This window comes from Callionymus lyra, chromosome 19 (assembly GCF_982586985.1).
Source record: "Callionymus lyra chromosome 19, fCalLyr1.hap1.1, whole genome shotgun sequence".
Taxonomy (NCBI): domain Eukaryota; kingdom Metazoa; phylum Chordata; class Actinopteri; order Syngnathiformes; family Callionymidae; genus Callionymus; species Callionymus lyra.
In genome coordinates this window covers 16,949,352-16,967,507 of record NC_141836.1, presented here as the reverse complement: position 1 = coordinate 16,967,507, position 18,156 = coordinate 16,949,352, and the positions used below count along the sequence as shown (strand labels likewise).

General features: G+C 38.2%; 1 protein-coding gene across 1 annotated transcript in view; it reads left to right on the top strand.

The window, feature by feature from the left end:
* The window catches only part of tafa5l (TAFA chemokine like family member 5, like), a 50,189-nt gene that overhangs the window by 2,315 nt on the left and 29,718 nt on the right, over nt 1–18,156 (top strand). Inside the window, exon 2 of the mRNA XM_087782118.1 lies at nt 12,985–13,134. Coding sequence (XP_087638244.1) covers nt 12,985–13,134 — 150 coding nt within the window. The remainder of the gene's footprint in view (nt 1–12,984; nt 13,135–18,156) is intronic.

Here is an 18,156-nt window from a genome sequence, read left to right as displayed (position 1 = left end):
GAGGCTCAATCCATCTGAGCCATGCTTTCCTCCTGAATAATACATCCACTGGTGCAATTACACCTTCGCCCTGACTCGGAACAGAAAGCAAAATGATGTTTCTGTGCACTTGGTTGGCTGCTTTCCACGACAAAACATTGCGACCACAATGTTGTCCTAGATGCCTGAGCAGCCTTTAGAACGCTGGGTTTATTGTCGCGAGATCCTCCAGATCTCTTCAATCAGGCACTTTCGACTGGCATGATCATGTGGAGGAAGAATTGTAGCCACATTGCTGTATTTGGCTGCATGCCCTGAACAAAAGTGGACCGTGATGTGAAAAATGAGCGGCACGTGTGTTGAAATCTGCACCTTTTTAACTACAATTTATTCACTATTCTCCACCAACATCCAGGTTCAGCCACAGCAACCTCTCCTTCCCTCCAGCCAATTACTATTGACGCACTTTCAACAGATAATGGTCTCATTAATGTGTTTTTGCACAAAATTGTTCCATCAATCTTTCATGAACTTTGATACCATTGATATTCTCACAGCGACTCTCGGATACGAGTGTAAGGTATTGTTCTTGCTCACAGATAGTTGTGAGTCTGTAACATATTATTCAGCCTTTTCAGCTTTGAATACCTGGGTCTCAAGTTGTTGGGCGTCAATAGACAACATTTAATGTTAATGTAAACATTCCTTCATTAAACAATGGACCAAATAACAAAAATGCTTTACTAAAAAACAAACAAATGATGATACATTTTTTAATCTCAAGGTATGAAAAAAGCTTATTTTTTTGTGTAGTTGGAGACATTATATGGCAACAAACTTTAAGAACCATAATAGTAGATGCTTGATGTTCCAATTTTCTTTCTTTTCTTTTTTTTTTTAACAGCAATGGTCTCTTAGAATAGAAGGAACAGGAAGATATTCTTCCGCTATGTGAAGGCCATCTTGATTTTTACTTTTACTTTTAGTCATTTGTATTTAGTTTCTGTTGTGGATACACTGTGCTTGAATGAGGTTTTAAGGCAAATTTAACTTAAGAAATTGCAAAACATTACAAAAATAAACAAAAAATATATATTGACTTAATATAAAAAGTGAAAAGTTGCATTTTTAGAGTTCAAAAATGTGTTTTTTTTCCCCAAATACACAAAAAAATCTGTATGTAATCACAAGTGGATCTTTACAGAAAGCTAATGGATGCAAAAGTGTTTAAAGCATATTTCAAAAGTTGGGGTGACATAGCTCAGATGGTAGGGTGGTTGGCTGCAGTCCAAAAGGTTGCAGGTTGTGTCGTTGTGTCCCTGAGCAAGACACTTTACCCTGATGGTGAACTTGGCGCAAGTGTGCAGCCTACTCCCATCAGTATGTGTGAATGGCTGTAAAAAGCACTACCGAATTTCCCCTCACGGGACTTATAAGGGATTGTAAAAAAAAAAAAAAAAAGTTATGACAATTTGGAAAAAATTCAGACGCTGCAGTGGATTAAAAAAAGTTCAAGAGTCATCTCTATCAAGAAAGGAGAAAATAAGAATCCCAAAGTGGTGGCGAGGAGATGAAAAAGGAATGATTAATTCATAGATGCACAAAAAAACGCTTTTGGAAAAATCAGGAAAGACAACGAATTTTGAAGAGTAGTATCTAAGAACGCTAGATGAGGAGCCAAAAATACATAAATTCAATCAACACAGTTAAGGATACATTAAAGGTCAAGGCTGTACGTGGCAAATGTCAAACTGGTGAGTAGATGGCTACTAGGGGAGTAAGAGCAATAATCACCAGGAAAAAAATGTAGCTAAATCCACAAAAACCAAAGAACCTTACATTCAAATTGCAACAAAAAAAATGAGTGCATGATTGGTTCATGGTGGCTGTACAAAAATTTGAAATCTTGGCGAACAAGAGTACATCATAATTGGCTCCTCAACGAGTTGCAGGTGGAGACTCCTGCGATTGATGACTATAAGTAGCATTTTTTCTCTTCTGTAACTAGACCTTTTGACCTTTTCAAAGCGTATTATCCACAGAAATCTGTGACACGAGCCGTCCATTCTTGATGACATCACTGTAATATTAAAGGCAGTTTACCTGTGAGTATGTGTCATTAAACAATCATGTGGAAGCACCTGATCATTTAGTCAATTTCGACCAGTTTTATTGGAACCACGTTGACTGCTCACATGTATCACCACATGGCTTCAGCTCCTGTGGAAACGCTGAAAGTAGAGAGGGGGTGAACTGGTGGGCAGATAGGTGAAGCCCTGCGGTGGCGAGGGGCTGCTTCACCTCCACCCTCTCCATAACTCATCTGTCAGGGTAGCCGAGACAGGAAATCAAAGCACAGCAACCCTTGTACGTGCGCAGCACTAGGGCAGCGCCCAGCACGATGGATGGCCTGTCAGCTGCTCTCCACACTGCCAGTTTATTCAACGATAAATTTGGAAATGTCTGGATTTCCTCTGCTGGACCACACTCGTGCTCAGTGGCTCGGGCCAGAGTGTGGCAATACCTTTTTGCTTTGTCACCCACAATCCTCTGGGGTGTGCAAGTGTGTGTATGTATGTGTGTGTGTAAGTGCTTCATTTTTTACCAACGTTTCCATGTGCAACGATTGACTTTTGCACTCGGTCTGCAGCTGGAATTCTAAATCTTAAAGACCATTTTTTAACCTTAAATATTGAACATAAGAGTCACACAATAAAAACATTTTACATAGATTTAAATCTATGGCTCGTTCTACAAAACTGGTGCAACTTCCTCCTTTTTTGTTGTGTATTATCTCAGACCAGACCATATTTTTCAATTCATTCCCATCATAGCTTTAAAAAAACATGTATTTGCACATGACCTGCAAATAATACAAGTAATATATTTTCATTACTTCAGTTTTGACCCAGGTATCATTGTTTAGCAAATTAATTCATGGCCAGGAACAGACATACACCACATTCAACACTTAGAAAATGTATATGCTTTATAGCATTAAACCGAAAGACGCCTCAAAACCTGATATATCATAGTTACTTTCAGTGTAAACCAGGTGTTAATTCTGATTTTGATTAAGGAAATAATACTTTTAGTTTGAAATAAGAATATAATCCACCTTTAAGTAATACAATTAAGTAAAGAAAAGGGCTGGGTATTGAACTTTGGTTCTTTTCTGGAACCAATAATATCGAGTATTTAAATATGGTCCTTCTTTTGGTGCAAAGTTTCAGTACTTTTGTGTTGATAAAACTTGATCAGTGAATATCTTTTAAGAAAAACTTATAACTGACAGAGGCCATAAAAACAAGATTGATCTTTTACTTGTTAGCGATCGTTCTTTGGCACTGGAAATGTTTTTTTTATATTCGTTTTTTCTTCAAGAAAACAGCTCTGAGTAGATGCTCAAACATAAAAATCAATATTTTTACTGTGCAAACTGTCGTTTTCTTTTGGTTAAAATGTAACTTTTTAAAAAAGTATCGCTCAGGAAGCGGTATCGGAGTTAAGGTATCGGTATCAGTACCAGTATTGGAAGTTTCTCATTGATACATAGCTTTGGATGAACGTCGCAGGTGTTAAAACACATGTTTAGTTTTTCCTTTTCGACACCTCCTGAAAGACCCTTAACCTCTTGATTCATCGCACCCCTACATGCGTGTACGTGTTGCTTTAATTCCACTGAGTGTGTTCAGACGTCCGGCTTTACGAGCTGTTGAAAAATAGACGTAGTTTTTGCAACAACCTAATGAAATTTAGCTGCGACTTCCTCTCCCGCTGCTTAATGGATGTTGCTGTTACAGTGTGTTGTTGACAGCAGCGGGGCTCTAATGCTCGCTTAATGTCAGCGACTCGTTTTTTAAATCACCATGACTCGGATTTTTATAGTGAATTCCCGCGTGGGCGTGCATGTTTGTATTATAAATTAGAGACATATATGTCTGCTTCCTCGAGGCGTTACACTCGAATCTACATGATGATGGAATTCTTGATGATTCGAATGCAAGAACGGCTTTGATTATGACCTTGCCTGTAAATTTTAAGCCAATCATCGAGCCTCGCCCCCCATAGGCCGAGGAGCAGTAAAAGTGGGAGCATCTTTATGGAACAAATGAAAAGCATTTTTACAGTTAAATCAATTTGGCAGCACACAATGCTCGTAATTCACTCTTGCAGCATGCGGGAGAATCCCTGCTCGCTCAAAGTGCTGACCTCCTGAGCCACGTGTGCCTCAGCATTGTTATTTGCTCTTGTCTTGAAATGACTCCATCATTCCCAGAGTAGCGTAAATGATATTTATGCTGCATGTTCTCTCGGCTCAGATGTAAAAGCTCCAAATATTCTGCAGCAGGTGTTTGATCCTCGACTCTATTCACAAGATATTTATTTATGTTCTTATTTGTTTCATTTCATCGTTGAGTCTTGTATGATCCAAGCTTAATGTCACCCCCAGCTTTGAATTTTATACCATAAACTATAGCCTCAATTGGTTTCTCTGAAAGAATAGCGGCTCTACGTTGAGTCTCTGGTTGATGACTGAGCTTCATCACAAGTTACAAAAATAAAAAAAGGTAACAAAACTTACTAGAATTAACTAATGGAGCAGAATGTTTATGCAAATGTATAAATGTAAAATGCCAAAAAAACAATATCAGTCTGCTTTGTAATTATTATGTCATAGCCAGGTCAAGTGGTGGAATTCTATTATACGGCTATGAAACTACGCTCAGCTTGTTGCTACGTCAGCTAATATAAACTCACTTGTCAAATCAAGCATTATTCTGCAAATTCTCTGAAAGTGCTGAATGGGGAATATAAATAATAGGGAAATGTTTGAGAGAATACATCACTGTATGCTGCGACATTAGTAAAATTGGAATTCAAGATTTAAACATTGTTTTACAGGACTGTTAAAATGATTTAGTGCTGTAAAAGTATGTTGTTATTTTTGGCTGGGTCTGTACAAGAACTCTGGCTTTTTTTGCACTTCTGAGTTGGTTTTACTTTTCTGAAAACTGACTGTTCGGTTACTATGTCAACATGTGTTGGTGGTTTTCTGTTTTTAACATGCTTTAAATTAGTTATTTTTTACTAGTGTCACGCTTTGAGTGCGACAGTCACGCAATTTGACTCATTCTCACACCACACTTCTTCGCTTATGTTAACCCATTTAATACTTTTTTTTTTTTTAATGATAATACACGTTAGTACTTTTTGTGTAAATCTAGCCAATCGTTGAAGGCACCACACAATATTGACTAATCAGGAACAACATAAGGCAGGTCTATCTATCTTTCATGATGGCATCATTACTTACCCTGGTTTTGACAACAGCAAGTGGTCGAATCATCGTAACTTAACAACAACATCATACTTTTGGAGAGTTGACTGTACTTCGGGTTTCTCCAGTCATGAGCCGCACACAAATCTGGAGAGTTCTCACTAAAATAGTTTGTTTCAGATCAGTTAAAATGGCAGGTTTCAGTTGCAAAAGAATTTTCATTACATTTGAATGTAGAATTTTAAAGAAATAGCTCATTAAAACCTTATACTTCAGCTATGAATCTTTTATGGCATTTTCAAAGATGACATGTTTATAATACATCAATATTTAATAAAAGTTATGATCAATGACTGCCATAGATCTGTTCTAGAAGATGTAGACTACTATCCAAAAATTATCATTACAATTAAATGTAAACTTTTGGAGAGATTAAAAATGAAATTGTCATATTTAAACCATCTTAATCATGTGGTATCGCCAAAGATGACTGGTTTATGCTATAGCTGTCACTGAGGTGAGGACATGAGTCTAGTAAAATCGTATAAACTGACATCATGACACTCAAATCTCACTCTTTTAATTTTCTGAAACTTGGCAGGCTTGTATCAGGGTATATTAAACAACTCGGAGGGTTGGATTTGGCCCCTTGGCCTTATTTAAAAATGAATCTATTAAGATAAAATAAGAATACACTTTATCTACATCACAGGAAAAGCACAAACATTGAATAATTAAATTTAGACATTGTTAAAAAATGTATGACCTCGAAATACAATACATTTAGGAGCATGTTTTCTTTTAAAGAGCATCACAACAAGAAGCTACCATCGATTAAAAACATTTCTTTACTGGTTCAAGCTCAGATCCCAGGATAGAACTTCATATTCAGTTTATTGATTGTACATTCCTTTCGGTTCTGCTGCTCAAAGTCAATCAAATTTTAACCTTACACACGGTTTTACTTCAGAAAGATTGTACTTTATAAATTGTTAAGCTTGATAAAAAATAGAATTCTTTTGCCTCTTGATGTGTTCATTTTTTTTATCTGGTATAATATTGTATTTTGTGTTTTGTATGATGTCTAGACCCATATTGAAAGGGAAGAGGAGAGTGTGTGAATGGCCTTGGAGAAAGGGAGCTTGTGTACCGGGAGGGGGGATGAGGGTCAGCCAAAGAGGTGCGGGGGGCTGGCAGATGGTGCCTGGTGTTCGCTGGAACAGGTTAGGAAACCTGCAGAAGTGCTTTAGTAGCATCGTAATAGTGGCTGAAAAAGCCATTCTACTGCTGAGTGAATCAAAACAAGACACATTTACAGATGCCTGGAGTTTCTTCCAAATTTTAAACCACTTTTAAGGAATTCTTCTGATAAATAGCTTATTTTTTGGCCTTAAAAATAATCTTGATGAGCAAGTTTTTTAAAAAAAAAAGCAAGAGAGAAAAAGAGAAAATGAACCTTCTTCTTCCTCAACATGCCAAAATTGAGCAATTGAGCATATTGTCAAATCCCAGCAAAATCTGATTTAAATATTATCTAATATATAAACTAGTTTCAAGCTAAATTGGGTGATCCAAGAGGTGGATTTATTTTCTTGCTAGAATTTGAGCATATATGGCGTATTTCTTAACACAGTGACATCATCTTTCGCTTTAAAATGGGTTTTATTTACTCGCTCTTCTGTGAATTAGCATGAAAAAGCAGCAGGGCATCCTCTGAGTGAAATTTGAAGTGAGTCACCATGGCTATAGAGTCATCCCTAGCTACTGTTTGCAAGACATATTGCACATTCACTCATGCGCCTCAAGCCCCGCATTCACCCCCAACCAATTTTGTAGCGAACTCTCCGTTGCGTCCGCGCTGCATCGGCGCAATGGCTACAAGTCACAAATCCATCAGAAGCCACCTCCATCTTTATGTGCTGCTCATGACATGTCGCAGAGCAGGCCTAAATCACAGTGTCAGTCCTCGCGGGGGGAATGTTCTTCTAATTTTAAAGCAGCCCTCGGCAATGTCGCACGACGGCGGGCGCCGAATGCTCGGATACAAAAAGTCCCGCGGACTCGACGAACTCGACAGTCTATCTTCAAGGTGGATGAAGACCATATAGAGGGAGAGAGGAGTTTGTGCAGAGATCTCAATCATAGCAGCAGAAGTGACAACACAGTTCGATGTCTGCATGTTGCTAGTATCTATGTCCTCTGCTCGCCACTGGGGATTTAAATAAAAAGTATATATTATTTTGGATGAGTCACTCTGTGAAGAGCTTTCTATCGACACCGTGTACGTTTGTGGTGAGGTGGCAGGTGGGACTGCTCTGCGGAGTGACGGAATTTATTTGACTGCTCCCGGGATAAGTGGGCTTCATCCTGTAATGCCATACGAACTCCGGCTGCTCCCTTCGCTTCCCTTTACCATTGTGGCTGATTAATTTCTGTCAGCTTACAGTTAAATTGCCTACTTAGCTACCATTACAGGTCCTCCGACTTCACCAGAGAGTTGTTCAGCTGCATAAATATTGATTGTGCTGCTGCCCGAGTATTCCGAAAGCATGTTAAATCAGGAGGCGGAGTTCCCCCTTTAGCCACGCGAGCTTACATGAAGTGAATGTTTTTTTTTTTTTTGCTACCCTCGCTTGTTTAGAGGCGGAAGATCACGGCGGTGGGAGGCGTGCGGCATGGGGTCAGTCCAACATCTGCCTCTCGCACCTGGGCGTCCGATTACACGCTACCTTGTGTAGCACCGCGTGTCAAACGATGTTAAGGTAATAAGATGCACTTGGCCGCGGCTGCCGTGGAGACATATGGTCGGAGAGTTTGATGTCGTCAACAGTAGGAAGAGCTGTTGAGCTGTTGACCTCATTAGATTCACTATTTTACTTCTGTGCTTGTGACGATGGGATTTATGAACCCACAGGGTTTTCGATAACCCAAATAATTTATGATCGTCTTGAAAATAAAGAATTATTGATGGGACGGTGACGATCACGCCGGCCTGGAGTGAAACGGATGAAAGAAGAACACCACGTATTTATATCTTTTTTAAATGTTATTTAATTTAATTAGGATTATTAGGTTGAAAATGTTTCTTTTGAGTCCTCATGCTTTATCGTGTTATCTTTTATTTACTAATTCTCGAGATGAGTACTTCACTGAGATCGATGCTCATTTTCAGGCTTCTTTTTTTTTTTCTCCACTCAAAAAATCTGGGTATAATCATTGTGGTGTTTCAGGGCTTTATTCGGAATCGTAGGTGGTCTGTGTAAAGCAGAAGATCTACCTCATCTTCAGTCCTCTCCAGCTGTCTTCTATTCAATGTTTACAGCAAACTACTTTTATTTTACTTTGAATCTCTGAATGTTTAATGTAGAGCGAATACATAAAATAAAACCATGCAATTTCAAAGCTACTTCATTTGAACATCGATTTACAAGGTTGAATGTCAGTCTTTTTGAGTCAAATCTAATTGTATTTACATTTGCATCACCACTCAAGTGAGTTTTATTATACTGATATCAAGGTACTTGCTGAGATGAGAAGCGACATAGCAGGAGACCAACTTATCTATTCCATTACGAATCGCAGGTGGAGTTGTAGCTGCTAACACGTCTCCAACAGGTCGCACGACTATCACAAAACAAGCAGGGAACAGAGAGAAAACATGATTTAAAAGCCACATCAAATTACACATTTTTACGACTAGACTCCAAAACTAGAACAATTTAACTGAAGCATTATGTTTTACAAATAAACATTACTTACTAACTTACTTATTCTATTAACAGTAGAATAAAAATTGTTCGAATTGCTTCAGATCTAAATTTAAACTCCCCAGCTTTTATTTTGAAGGACCACCAGCACAGAATGCAGCACAGGTGAAATGTATTAGCAAGAGCAACGATCTGGTTCTTCAGAAAAGATAGAAACGCTCTGGAGTTCAGATAAGTATCGTATTTGTCTGATCCTTTTTTGTGTAGGATGACAGCTCCCATTTGTTTTAAATTCAAGATAAGCTGTTTAAACAAGGTGGCAAGGTAGGCTAATTAAAATTAACTTGGATTCATTGTTTGGTATAAAAGGTTGATTTAAAAAAAAATTTTTTTTAAAGAGTTATTAAAGGAGAACAGCTGTACACACATTTTGACTTAAAGTGGAAACAGCCGTTTGTGGTTGAATAAAGTCATTAAGTCGATTATTAATTGTTTTAGCTGCAACAATGTCACAGGCTTTATTTTCCCGTTCAGTCCCTTCAGTTATCATTGACTGGTCTAAACTTGAAATGTGTGAGTCACTAGCGTCATAGAGCTTCCTTTCTCAATAGCACTGGCAATCTGTAGCAGTTCAGAAAAAGGTGTTGAGACAGATAATACCCACAAAAGCCTGGGGTGAGAAACCACACAAATAAGGACCCTAACATCTACAACAAGTGTTAAGTCCATGAACGAAACCGTCATCTCTGTAACTGGATTTGTCCTGTTTAGTCTTCTTTAAATAGTCTGTTCATATGCAACATTTATTTCATGTCATGAGTTGATGATGTAGTTCATGACATAGAAAAAGCAGAGTACAAATTAATAAAATGCAGATTATTGCCCTAATGCATTCAAAGCAGCAATATAACGCTACATGCAAATGATGGATGATATTTGAGAGGCTATTCAATGGCCGGAGCTCGTTTCATTTTTAGATTCAATCTCTGCCTCCACTGCAAATCAATTCTGTCTGATTACAAGCAGCATTATTATTAATAACATCACACAGAGCACAATGCAGCCTTGTACAACATTCCTGATTTCACACGGGTCAATTTGATTGCTTCTATCTTTCCACTCTTTTTTTTTTTTAAAGTTTACTTGCCCTTGACACGACTGATGAAAATGAATGAAGATGATCACTTGAACTTGTGTTCGTACATAAAAGATTTGATTATATTTTTGATTGCCTCGCTTCAGTAAAAAAAGAGTGGCCACGATTGCTCTGTGCTTGAATCATCCCAGGTTAGTGAAGATTGCATGAATCTTGTTTGGATCAAAGTATATGTTTGGATGATTTACTGAACAAAAGTTTTTAAGCAAATTCACATTTGTTTCCAATAGAGGTCCAAGACCCATTTCAGAGACACTTAAATCAACACATTAGTTGACCTTGAACAGATTTGTGTAACTTGGAATTTGAGAGTTTCCACCATGTCACTGAAACATGAATAATAATGGACTCGTATCTCATGGAAATATGGCGTCTAACTTGAAGCGTCTCGTTGCATCACTTCCCCTTTTCGCTGACGTGTTGCTGATCATGTGCAGTATTGCCTCATCATTTCATCACGTTAGCCTTTTTGTTCGGCTAATCAAATCCGTCTCGTAGCAATTATTTTACAGCCGGGGCCTGTGATCTTGGCTCTAGTCAGAAACCCTCATGTTCCTTAACTGAGCACGGATGAGAAATAAATACTGTCACATCTTTTATGAAGTAGTTTAAAAAAACGAGTTCACACCAATGCTGTGTCTCAAATCGCATACTTCTCTTACTATACTAGAAGTTAGTATGCATCAGGATAGTGTACATACTAACTAGTATGCAAATTCTCCACAGTATGTCTCAAATCAAACACTGCTGCTACGCACTAACCGTAATTGAGGCGACATCTTCTTCTTCTACTAATATTTAACGATGTTTCAACCAGCTGTTTGAACGCTATCGCCGACACCTGCTGGCAGCACGTTTTGCAAATTTGGAAAAAGAAATAAAGAAAAATTTGAGAATCGAAATATTCGCAAGATATTTAAGTTGGTATCAGCACCGAAGACGTGTTTATCCTCCTACTGCTGCTGAAAATGCACCTGTAAGTATAGGTATATATATATATATATGATGCAACTTCCGTTTAAAAGGTCATTAAGATGGCGGCCATTTAGGGTGGTTAGTGTCCATCGAACCATACTCAAGTTTTGTGGGCGTTTTAGTACACCTATTTAGTGTGCATGGCGCACTAAATTTCGCATACTAAGAATTGAGACGCACTTACGCACTAAAAATACTGACTTTGAGTACGCTAGTATGTGATTTGAGACGCGGCACAAATAAAAGCGTGGATTGGTTTACTCATAACAAACAGGTGAAGCTGTTATATGGTTTTCTTCATTGTGAGCTTGACAGTGGTTGGTAATGTTTCTTGAGCTCATAACCTCATCATGAACACCCGCTCGCTTCGCTGCCACTCAGAATCAGTGGAACATTGTGCAGCACGGCTCCTGTGCAGCAGGCGGAGATATGAAGATATTAATGCTCCTGTTACCTCGGTGATCTGCTGTTTGTCTGATCAAAGCACTGATATGTAGAGCAGAGACGCACTTCTTTGCTCTGAGCTGTGTGTTTTAATCCCGGTGTGTGTGTGTGTGTGTGTGTGTGTGTGTGTGTGCGTCTTCTTGAATAGAGTGGTGATTCATGATAAGGTCATCAGCTTGCCAGTCAGTGCTCAAGGCTTGTTTCTGTGCTCGCCCCCAGCTCCTTCTGAGCCCCTCACCATGCTTCTGACGTTATCCAGTGTGTGTGGATAAGAATGAAGCCGCGTTATCACGGTCAGATGTGTTTTATCACTGAATAATGAAAGGACGATTTATATTTATTTATTTTTTTTCACCGATTGACAGGAGCCGTCGCGCTCTTCTTTACGGATGATGAATGGTGGACATGAAAGGCGGTTTACATTGTGGCCTTCACCGGGTCAGCCTGAGATGTGATTTTCTAATCACCCTTCTATTCTAATGAGAAATGCCTGCTTTAATCTCGGACTCACCTTTTTTAATTTTACCATATTTTAGCCGTTTTGCCCTTAACTTGGCATCTCTTTTTTCCCCTTACAACTGATGAATCGATGCAAATCTCTCCGGTTATTAGGGACTTTTTTTTGCCTTCAGATCAATTAGTTATTCACACAGTTGAGGTTGTCAAGGACTTGCAATGTGTCACCGTTTACAAGAGTGATAGTCGAGACTGTGTCAGGAACGGACCTCGGAAAGAATGACTGACTTGTCTCTGCCTTCTTTCTTCCAACTCCTGATTTTATTATCAAGTGAAAGGCTTTCACTGGCAGCCTTCCATTCTGTCATGACGAGTAAAGTGAAGGAATGTAAAAGAGCCTTACACTCATTTTAATTCCTTAAGTGCTTCGACGTAAGGCAACATTATCGTCCATACTACGCATATAATCAGGTGAACATTTTGAACACCTATATCAATGAAACTGAAGGCTGTAAGTCTGTAGAAGAACGCCAATACATTGCTTTTTAAATGAGTTAATCAGTCATGTACTGCCTTGAAGAACAACTCATAAACTGAAATCGCTAAGAAAAAATCCATACTAATCACCAAGTCTGTTTCCATAATTATTCAAATGTACGACACTGATACACACTGACGGTATTATTTTATAAAGACCTTAGTTTAATTCAAGCAAGATTTTAGAATCAACCTTCTCTGTCCTCTTGATAAGACTATTATGGAGAATAGTTGGTTGTGAGTTTCTAAAGCTAAGGATGTCAACAGCACTGAAATGATGTTGTTTTTTTTCCCCTCTGTGAGACATTAACTGAGTATTAAATTGTTGGGCTTTGCGTCCAGGCAGCTTGTTTTTGCTTTTGAACACCAGTCACTCGGCTATAATATGTTCATTAGAGTCTCATTATGCTAATGCTATGCACTTTGTGTCTTGCTGCTGTCTTTGGCAGGCCAGTTGGTGGTGGGAACCTGTGAGATTGTGATGCTCAACAGAGACAGCAGTGTTCCCAGACGAACCATCGCCAGGCAGACGGCCCGCTGCGCCTGCCGGAGAGGCCAGATCGCCGGCACCACCAGGGCCAGGCCGGCCTGCGTGGATGGTAAGAGATGATGTTGCAAGATAAGCTTGTTGCGAGAAGAACCAGACCGCACATATAAACATGTATACATCCAGTATTTACATCCAGTTTTGCTATTATAAGCTGTAAGATGGGAAAGAGCTGTTTTTTAAACCAACATTTTAAATGCCATGCCTTGTAAATATGATCTGCTGGCCCTTGGGCAGTGCTTTATACAATTAACTTTTTTATACAACAATCTGTAATTTTGCTATAGACAGTACCAGGACTTTAACATTAAGTCTATCCTCCTGTCAAAAATAAATACAGTTAATAGATTTACTTCATGCTCAATAATTTGTAAGAAAAAGCATGTAGGAATAACATGAACCACAATCTTTCATAATAGCTGTTTAATAAGTAAGTAAGCAACATACTTTGATATAAATAATTTATGATACAGCCCAGCACTACTTGTGGTTAGAAAAAAGGCCTTTACCAGATTGACCTGGAAATGCATTTGCTCTGTTATTGAGGGGCAACATAATACATTTAAAACTAATGAAAAAGGTGGGTCGTCTGCTCCTCCGGTGCTCCAGAGATTCTAATTGTTCGCTAATTTGATTCACTCTGAATTTGCTCACATTACATCTATTACTATTCCCATCATAACCGCCTCCCTCGTACCCTAATGTTGCTTATTGCAAAATGGACAACATAATGGAAAAATGTGAAATGAACAAGAGAGTTGGGCTATTGTCAGAAAAACTGTTCACAGTTTCACAGACAAATCAGTTCAATAGCAAAAGATTCAGACTCACACCAGTAAGAGATTGTTTCTTCACTCCGGAGGGAACAGCAGAACAAACGCGGAAGTTAGCTCGCACCAACTGTCCAACGAAGGCCCACGTTCCTCCCTTTTTTATTCAGTTTGTTCACAGCGAAACACATTGTGGAGGGGTTACATCAAAAGCACACAAAGTTGTTAGTCATGGTACCTCTTGGTACTTTTCGGATAACAGCCAAGGTCGTTGTGCATATTCTCATGACGAGATCTTATGCTCATCCCCCCTCCCAACTTGGTCAATGTTTTCCTCTATGCTCTTTAGTTGAACCCTTTAAGTTGGTATACGTATTAGTGCCCTTTAGTTGAACCCTTTAAGTTGGTTATATCCCGTGAAGGGTTTCAAACAAATACATTGTCAAAACAGTCAACAGTTTCTTGCTTAAGGCAATCAGCAGTTTGGAACACATATGCATTTGTGGCAAAGCGAACACATATTCATTGTGGTAGATTAGTCATATGCATTATGGCAAGGCAATCACATTAATTTTGTGACAGCGTAGTAAGCAGTTTAAAACACATTAATATTGTAATAAAGCAATATTTCTTTCACAGCTATAGTGGCATCGCTGAAAACATTTTTTTTGTACTTTACCTGCTCGACTTTTATTCTCCTATAATAATGTCTGAAAAGTCCTTCTGATTGAACAGGTCTTCTGTGACTAACTGTCTTTGTTTGTCCATTTTATTTTTTAACAAATGGGTCATTTCACCTTAAAAGCCCAATCCGTAGAATTTAAACTGTTATTCTGGCTCCCCCTGAGTCAGAATAGTGTAACTTTAATGCCATAGGTCCGCTCTTTTGCCTTTTCCAGTCACTCTGCGGGTACATTTGTTTACAAACGAGAAGAAAGCTCTTGTTTCTGGATGGAAAGGTTTCATGAATGAGTCCCAGTGGTCTCATTCATGGGTCGTAAGCAGAACAAACTTGTGAGTAAAACATGAACAGCAGGAAATTTAGGGGATTTTGGCATTCATCAATATTTTAGTAGCTACGTTAGATGCTCCTGAGCATCCAGAATGCACTGAAATAATGTTTGTCACTATTGGAAACAATTGAACTCATAGTGCACTTTGTTATCTGAACAATACGCAGATGCATTTGAAGAACTTGATATAAACAAAACAAAAAATAAAATATATGGTTAATGAATTAGTTGACATTAGCAGGTTTAAAATTGTGTTTGTCAATAATCAATATGAATAGACTCAATGGACATATTATTTGTACATGATGAATGTTTATAAAACATAAGAATAAACAAATAACGGGCAAAAATAATAACACTTGTTTACAGTCATCAGGTATATTGTCTGACGGAGAGGTTTACTCAATAATACGAGCAATGTTCTCGTCAGCAGATGATGTTTTGGACTGTTTAATCACTCCTGAATCGTTTATTTTTGCCACCAATTCTATGTCAAATCATTTGCATTTCATCTGGAACATGTTCTCTGTTCTACAGAGGCAAGATTAGTGGACCGTGGTAATGTTAATTTGATATTTAATATTCTCTCCGGAACCAGACGAGTCTTCGTCCGCGACATTTCGTGAAATTAAATCACTGATCACAGCCACAGGTCCGACTTTCAAAAGCCTCTTTAGCTGTTAGAGATCTGATCGTTGGTATATTTATCGTCTGATATGACGGTTATGTTAAGATGATTTATGACATCTGTCACGTCCCTGTGCTTTGACTGTCCTGTCGCAGCTCAAAACCCAAACGACGTAAATACAATATAGATTTTCCAGTCCATTACTATGATAAGAAAATAAAAATGTTTTTCTAACCTCCACTTCAACATTATTTCCATCTCTGCTTTAGATGGTTTGTTTCTCCCTCTGTTTGTGCTGTGACTGGATCAACTTCACCTCCTTACATTGTCTATTTATTTATTTTTGTGTAGATGTAGCTAATAACTGTTTAACATGAGCTGCTCTCACTTTTGAAATTCATCAGATTTTAAAGCATGGTGTTCCGCGCAGGTTTCTCTTAACAGATTAAAAAAAAAATCTGCTCTGGGATTTACTTAAGCTTCATGGATGAGACCCAATGTCACCTAGACACTTACAGACCCTTCAACCGGGTCGTCCGGACAAGTTAAGTTCTGAAAAGCATTGATAAAATAATACCAAGAAAGTAAAATGTTACTTATTGCTGCTTTAAGAAAAGATGGCGACTGGTTTTCTTCGGTGTAAGCTAATAGAACGCTATCAGAAACCATGTCACAAAACTTTATAGAGTAGAAGGAGACCCTGCGATGCTGATTGAATTGCACCAACTCCCCATTAAAGCCTCCATTAGTTCCACCGTGCAGTGACTCATGTTGGCTGCTATCTAATAGCCCTGATGCCAGATGCCAAACTGGTGTCATGCTCCACACACTGCTTTTTACCACCTTTGCCTCTCTGCAGATGCTGCTTCATAGCACTCAACAGTTGCTAATTAACTTGGAGAGAACTATGATTACAGCAGCAGGAAATTGATTATTGCTGGCATCCCAGCGCGCCACGCCCTAAACCCCATTAATGGTCTGCATTAAACGCAAAATCTGTTGCTCACCGAATCACTTGAGTGTTTTCCAGCAACAGCTTCAGTGAGCTTCGACATCAGGATGGTTGTAACATCCGCAAAGTTTCAACTATTATCATAGTATTTGCTTCTCTTAATCATGGAATAATGGGATTGTGATTGATTTAATAAATAAAAAAACCTAACACTTGAATGGGGAACACATATTAACTATTAATAAGCTACTTAATTATTTGTGAATTAACAGAAAATGTGTCACTTATTAACAAATAAAAGTACTATACCTATATAAAAGTACTATATAAAAGTATAGAACCTATACCTTGTTCATTGTGACTATATTCCACCCCTAGTTGCATGATAAAGAGTTCAATATGAATAACACGCAAATCACTAAATATTTCAGGACATAAACAAGTATATAAAAAAATAAAGCATTTAAAGATTAATTTTGGTGAAAACTAACTTGACATGATGGATTATTAATAATGCTTTTTTTTTCTCATGGTAGTTGGACCTAATAAGGCGTAAATAGAGAGATGTTTTCACCAAAATTAATCTGTAAATACTTCTACTCCTAACTGTCACGCTTTTAAGTGTGGAATATAGTCACGGTGGACAAGGTGTGAGGTAGTACTTCATAATGGTTAACAAGTGCTGTCAAATGTTAATATATGTTCCCCATTCTAAAGTGTTTCCAAACGAAGCACTGGGTCCAAGTGATCCAGCAAAAATACCAAACTTTCTTTTTTAGAATGACAATTTCAAGCTCATTGCGATTATTTGTTTTATATTTTTAAACATAAAACAAAACCTTAAAAAGTTGCTTGTGAAAAGAACACCCTTTTTACAGCATAAGAACTGGACAATAAGGATTACAATAGAAATGTAAAGCATTTTTGCTATATTTATAAAAATGTATTGGCCAGGTCTGACCAGTAACATAGTATACACACTATTAAAGTAAAAATTGGACTTAAAAATATCAGTACCACGAATGGTGACATTAAAAAAAAAAACTGATGGAAACCTCATAGGGACGTCCATTCTATGAGTGTAGACATACTGTGTGAATACATTTATGGCACATTTGATCAGTGGGCAGTAAGGCATCCGTCAATTCCATCCATCGCAGGCAATTTTTGAAACCGGCAGTTCCACTTTTAAAGTAACTTACCGAAAAAACACATTTCACAGCTTTCAATCCTCACTCCACTGCCAGTAATAGTGATTGGCATGCTGCTGCCGGTAGGGGATTACAAGTGTAAGCTAAAACTTTAATACAAAACCTCTGCTTTCCTGCAGGGATGAAGGATGTGGAAATTGGTTCTTACTTCAGGCAACATCTATTTGTGTCATTTCACTGGTGCTTGGACTCTCACAAGAAGGGAGGTACATGGAACAGTATGTGCAGGAGGTGCTACTAATGCTGAGGTTGTGTTGCTCAAGAGCATGTTTTAAAACATTTGTTTGAGTTAAAACACAGAAAAAAAAAGATTATTTAAAGCCATACTATGCAAGTTTCCAAAACTTTTTCTTAACCTGATGAAAAGTGTAACTGCAATGGCATAAAATATCTAAAAAACTAATAATTTTCAACCTTAACATTTGTCTACAAACTAGCGGGTGTGTTCTCATAGACAAGGGCTTTCCATTTTCAAGTCCCTCAATGGTTTTGAGTAGTTG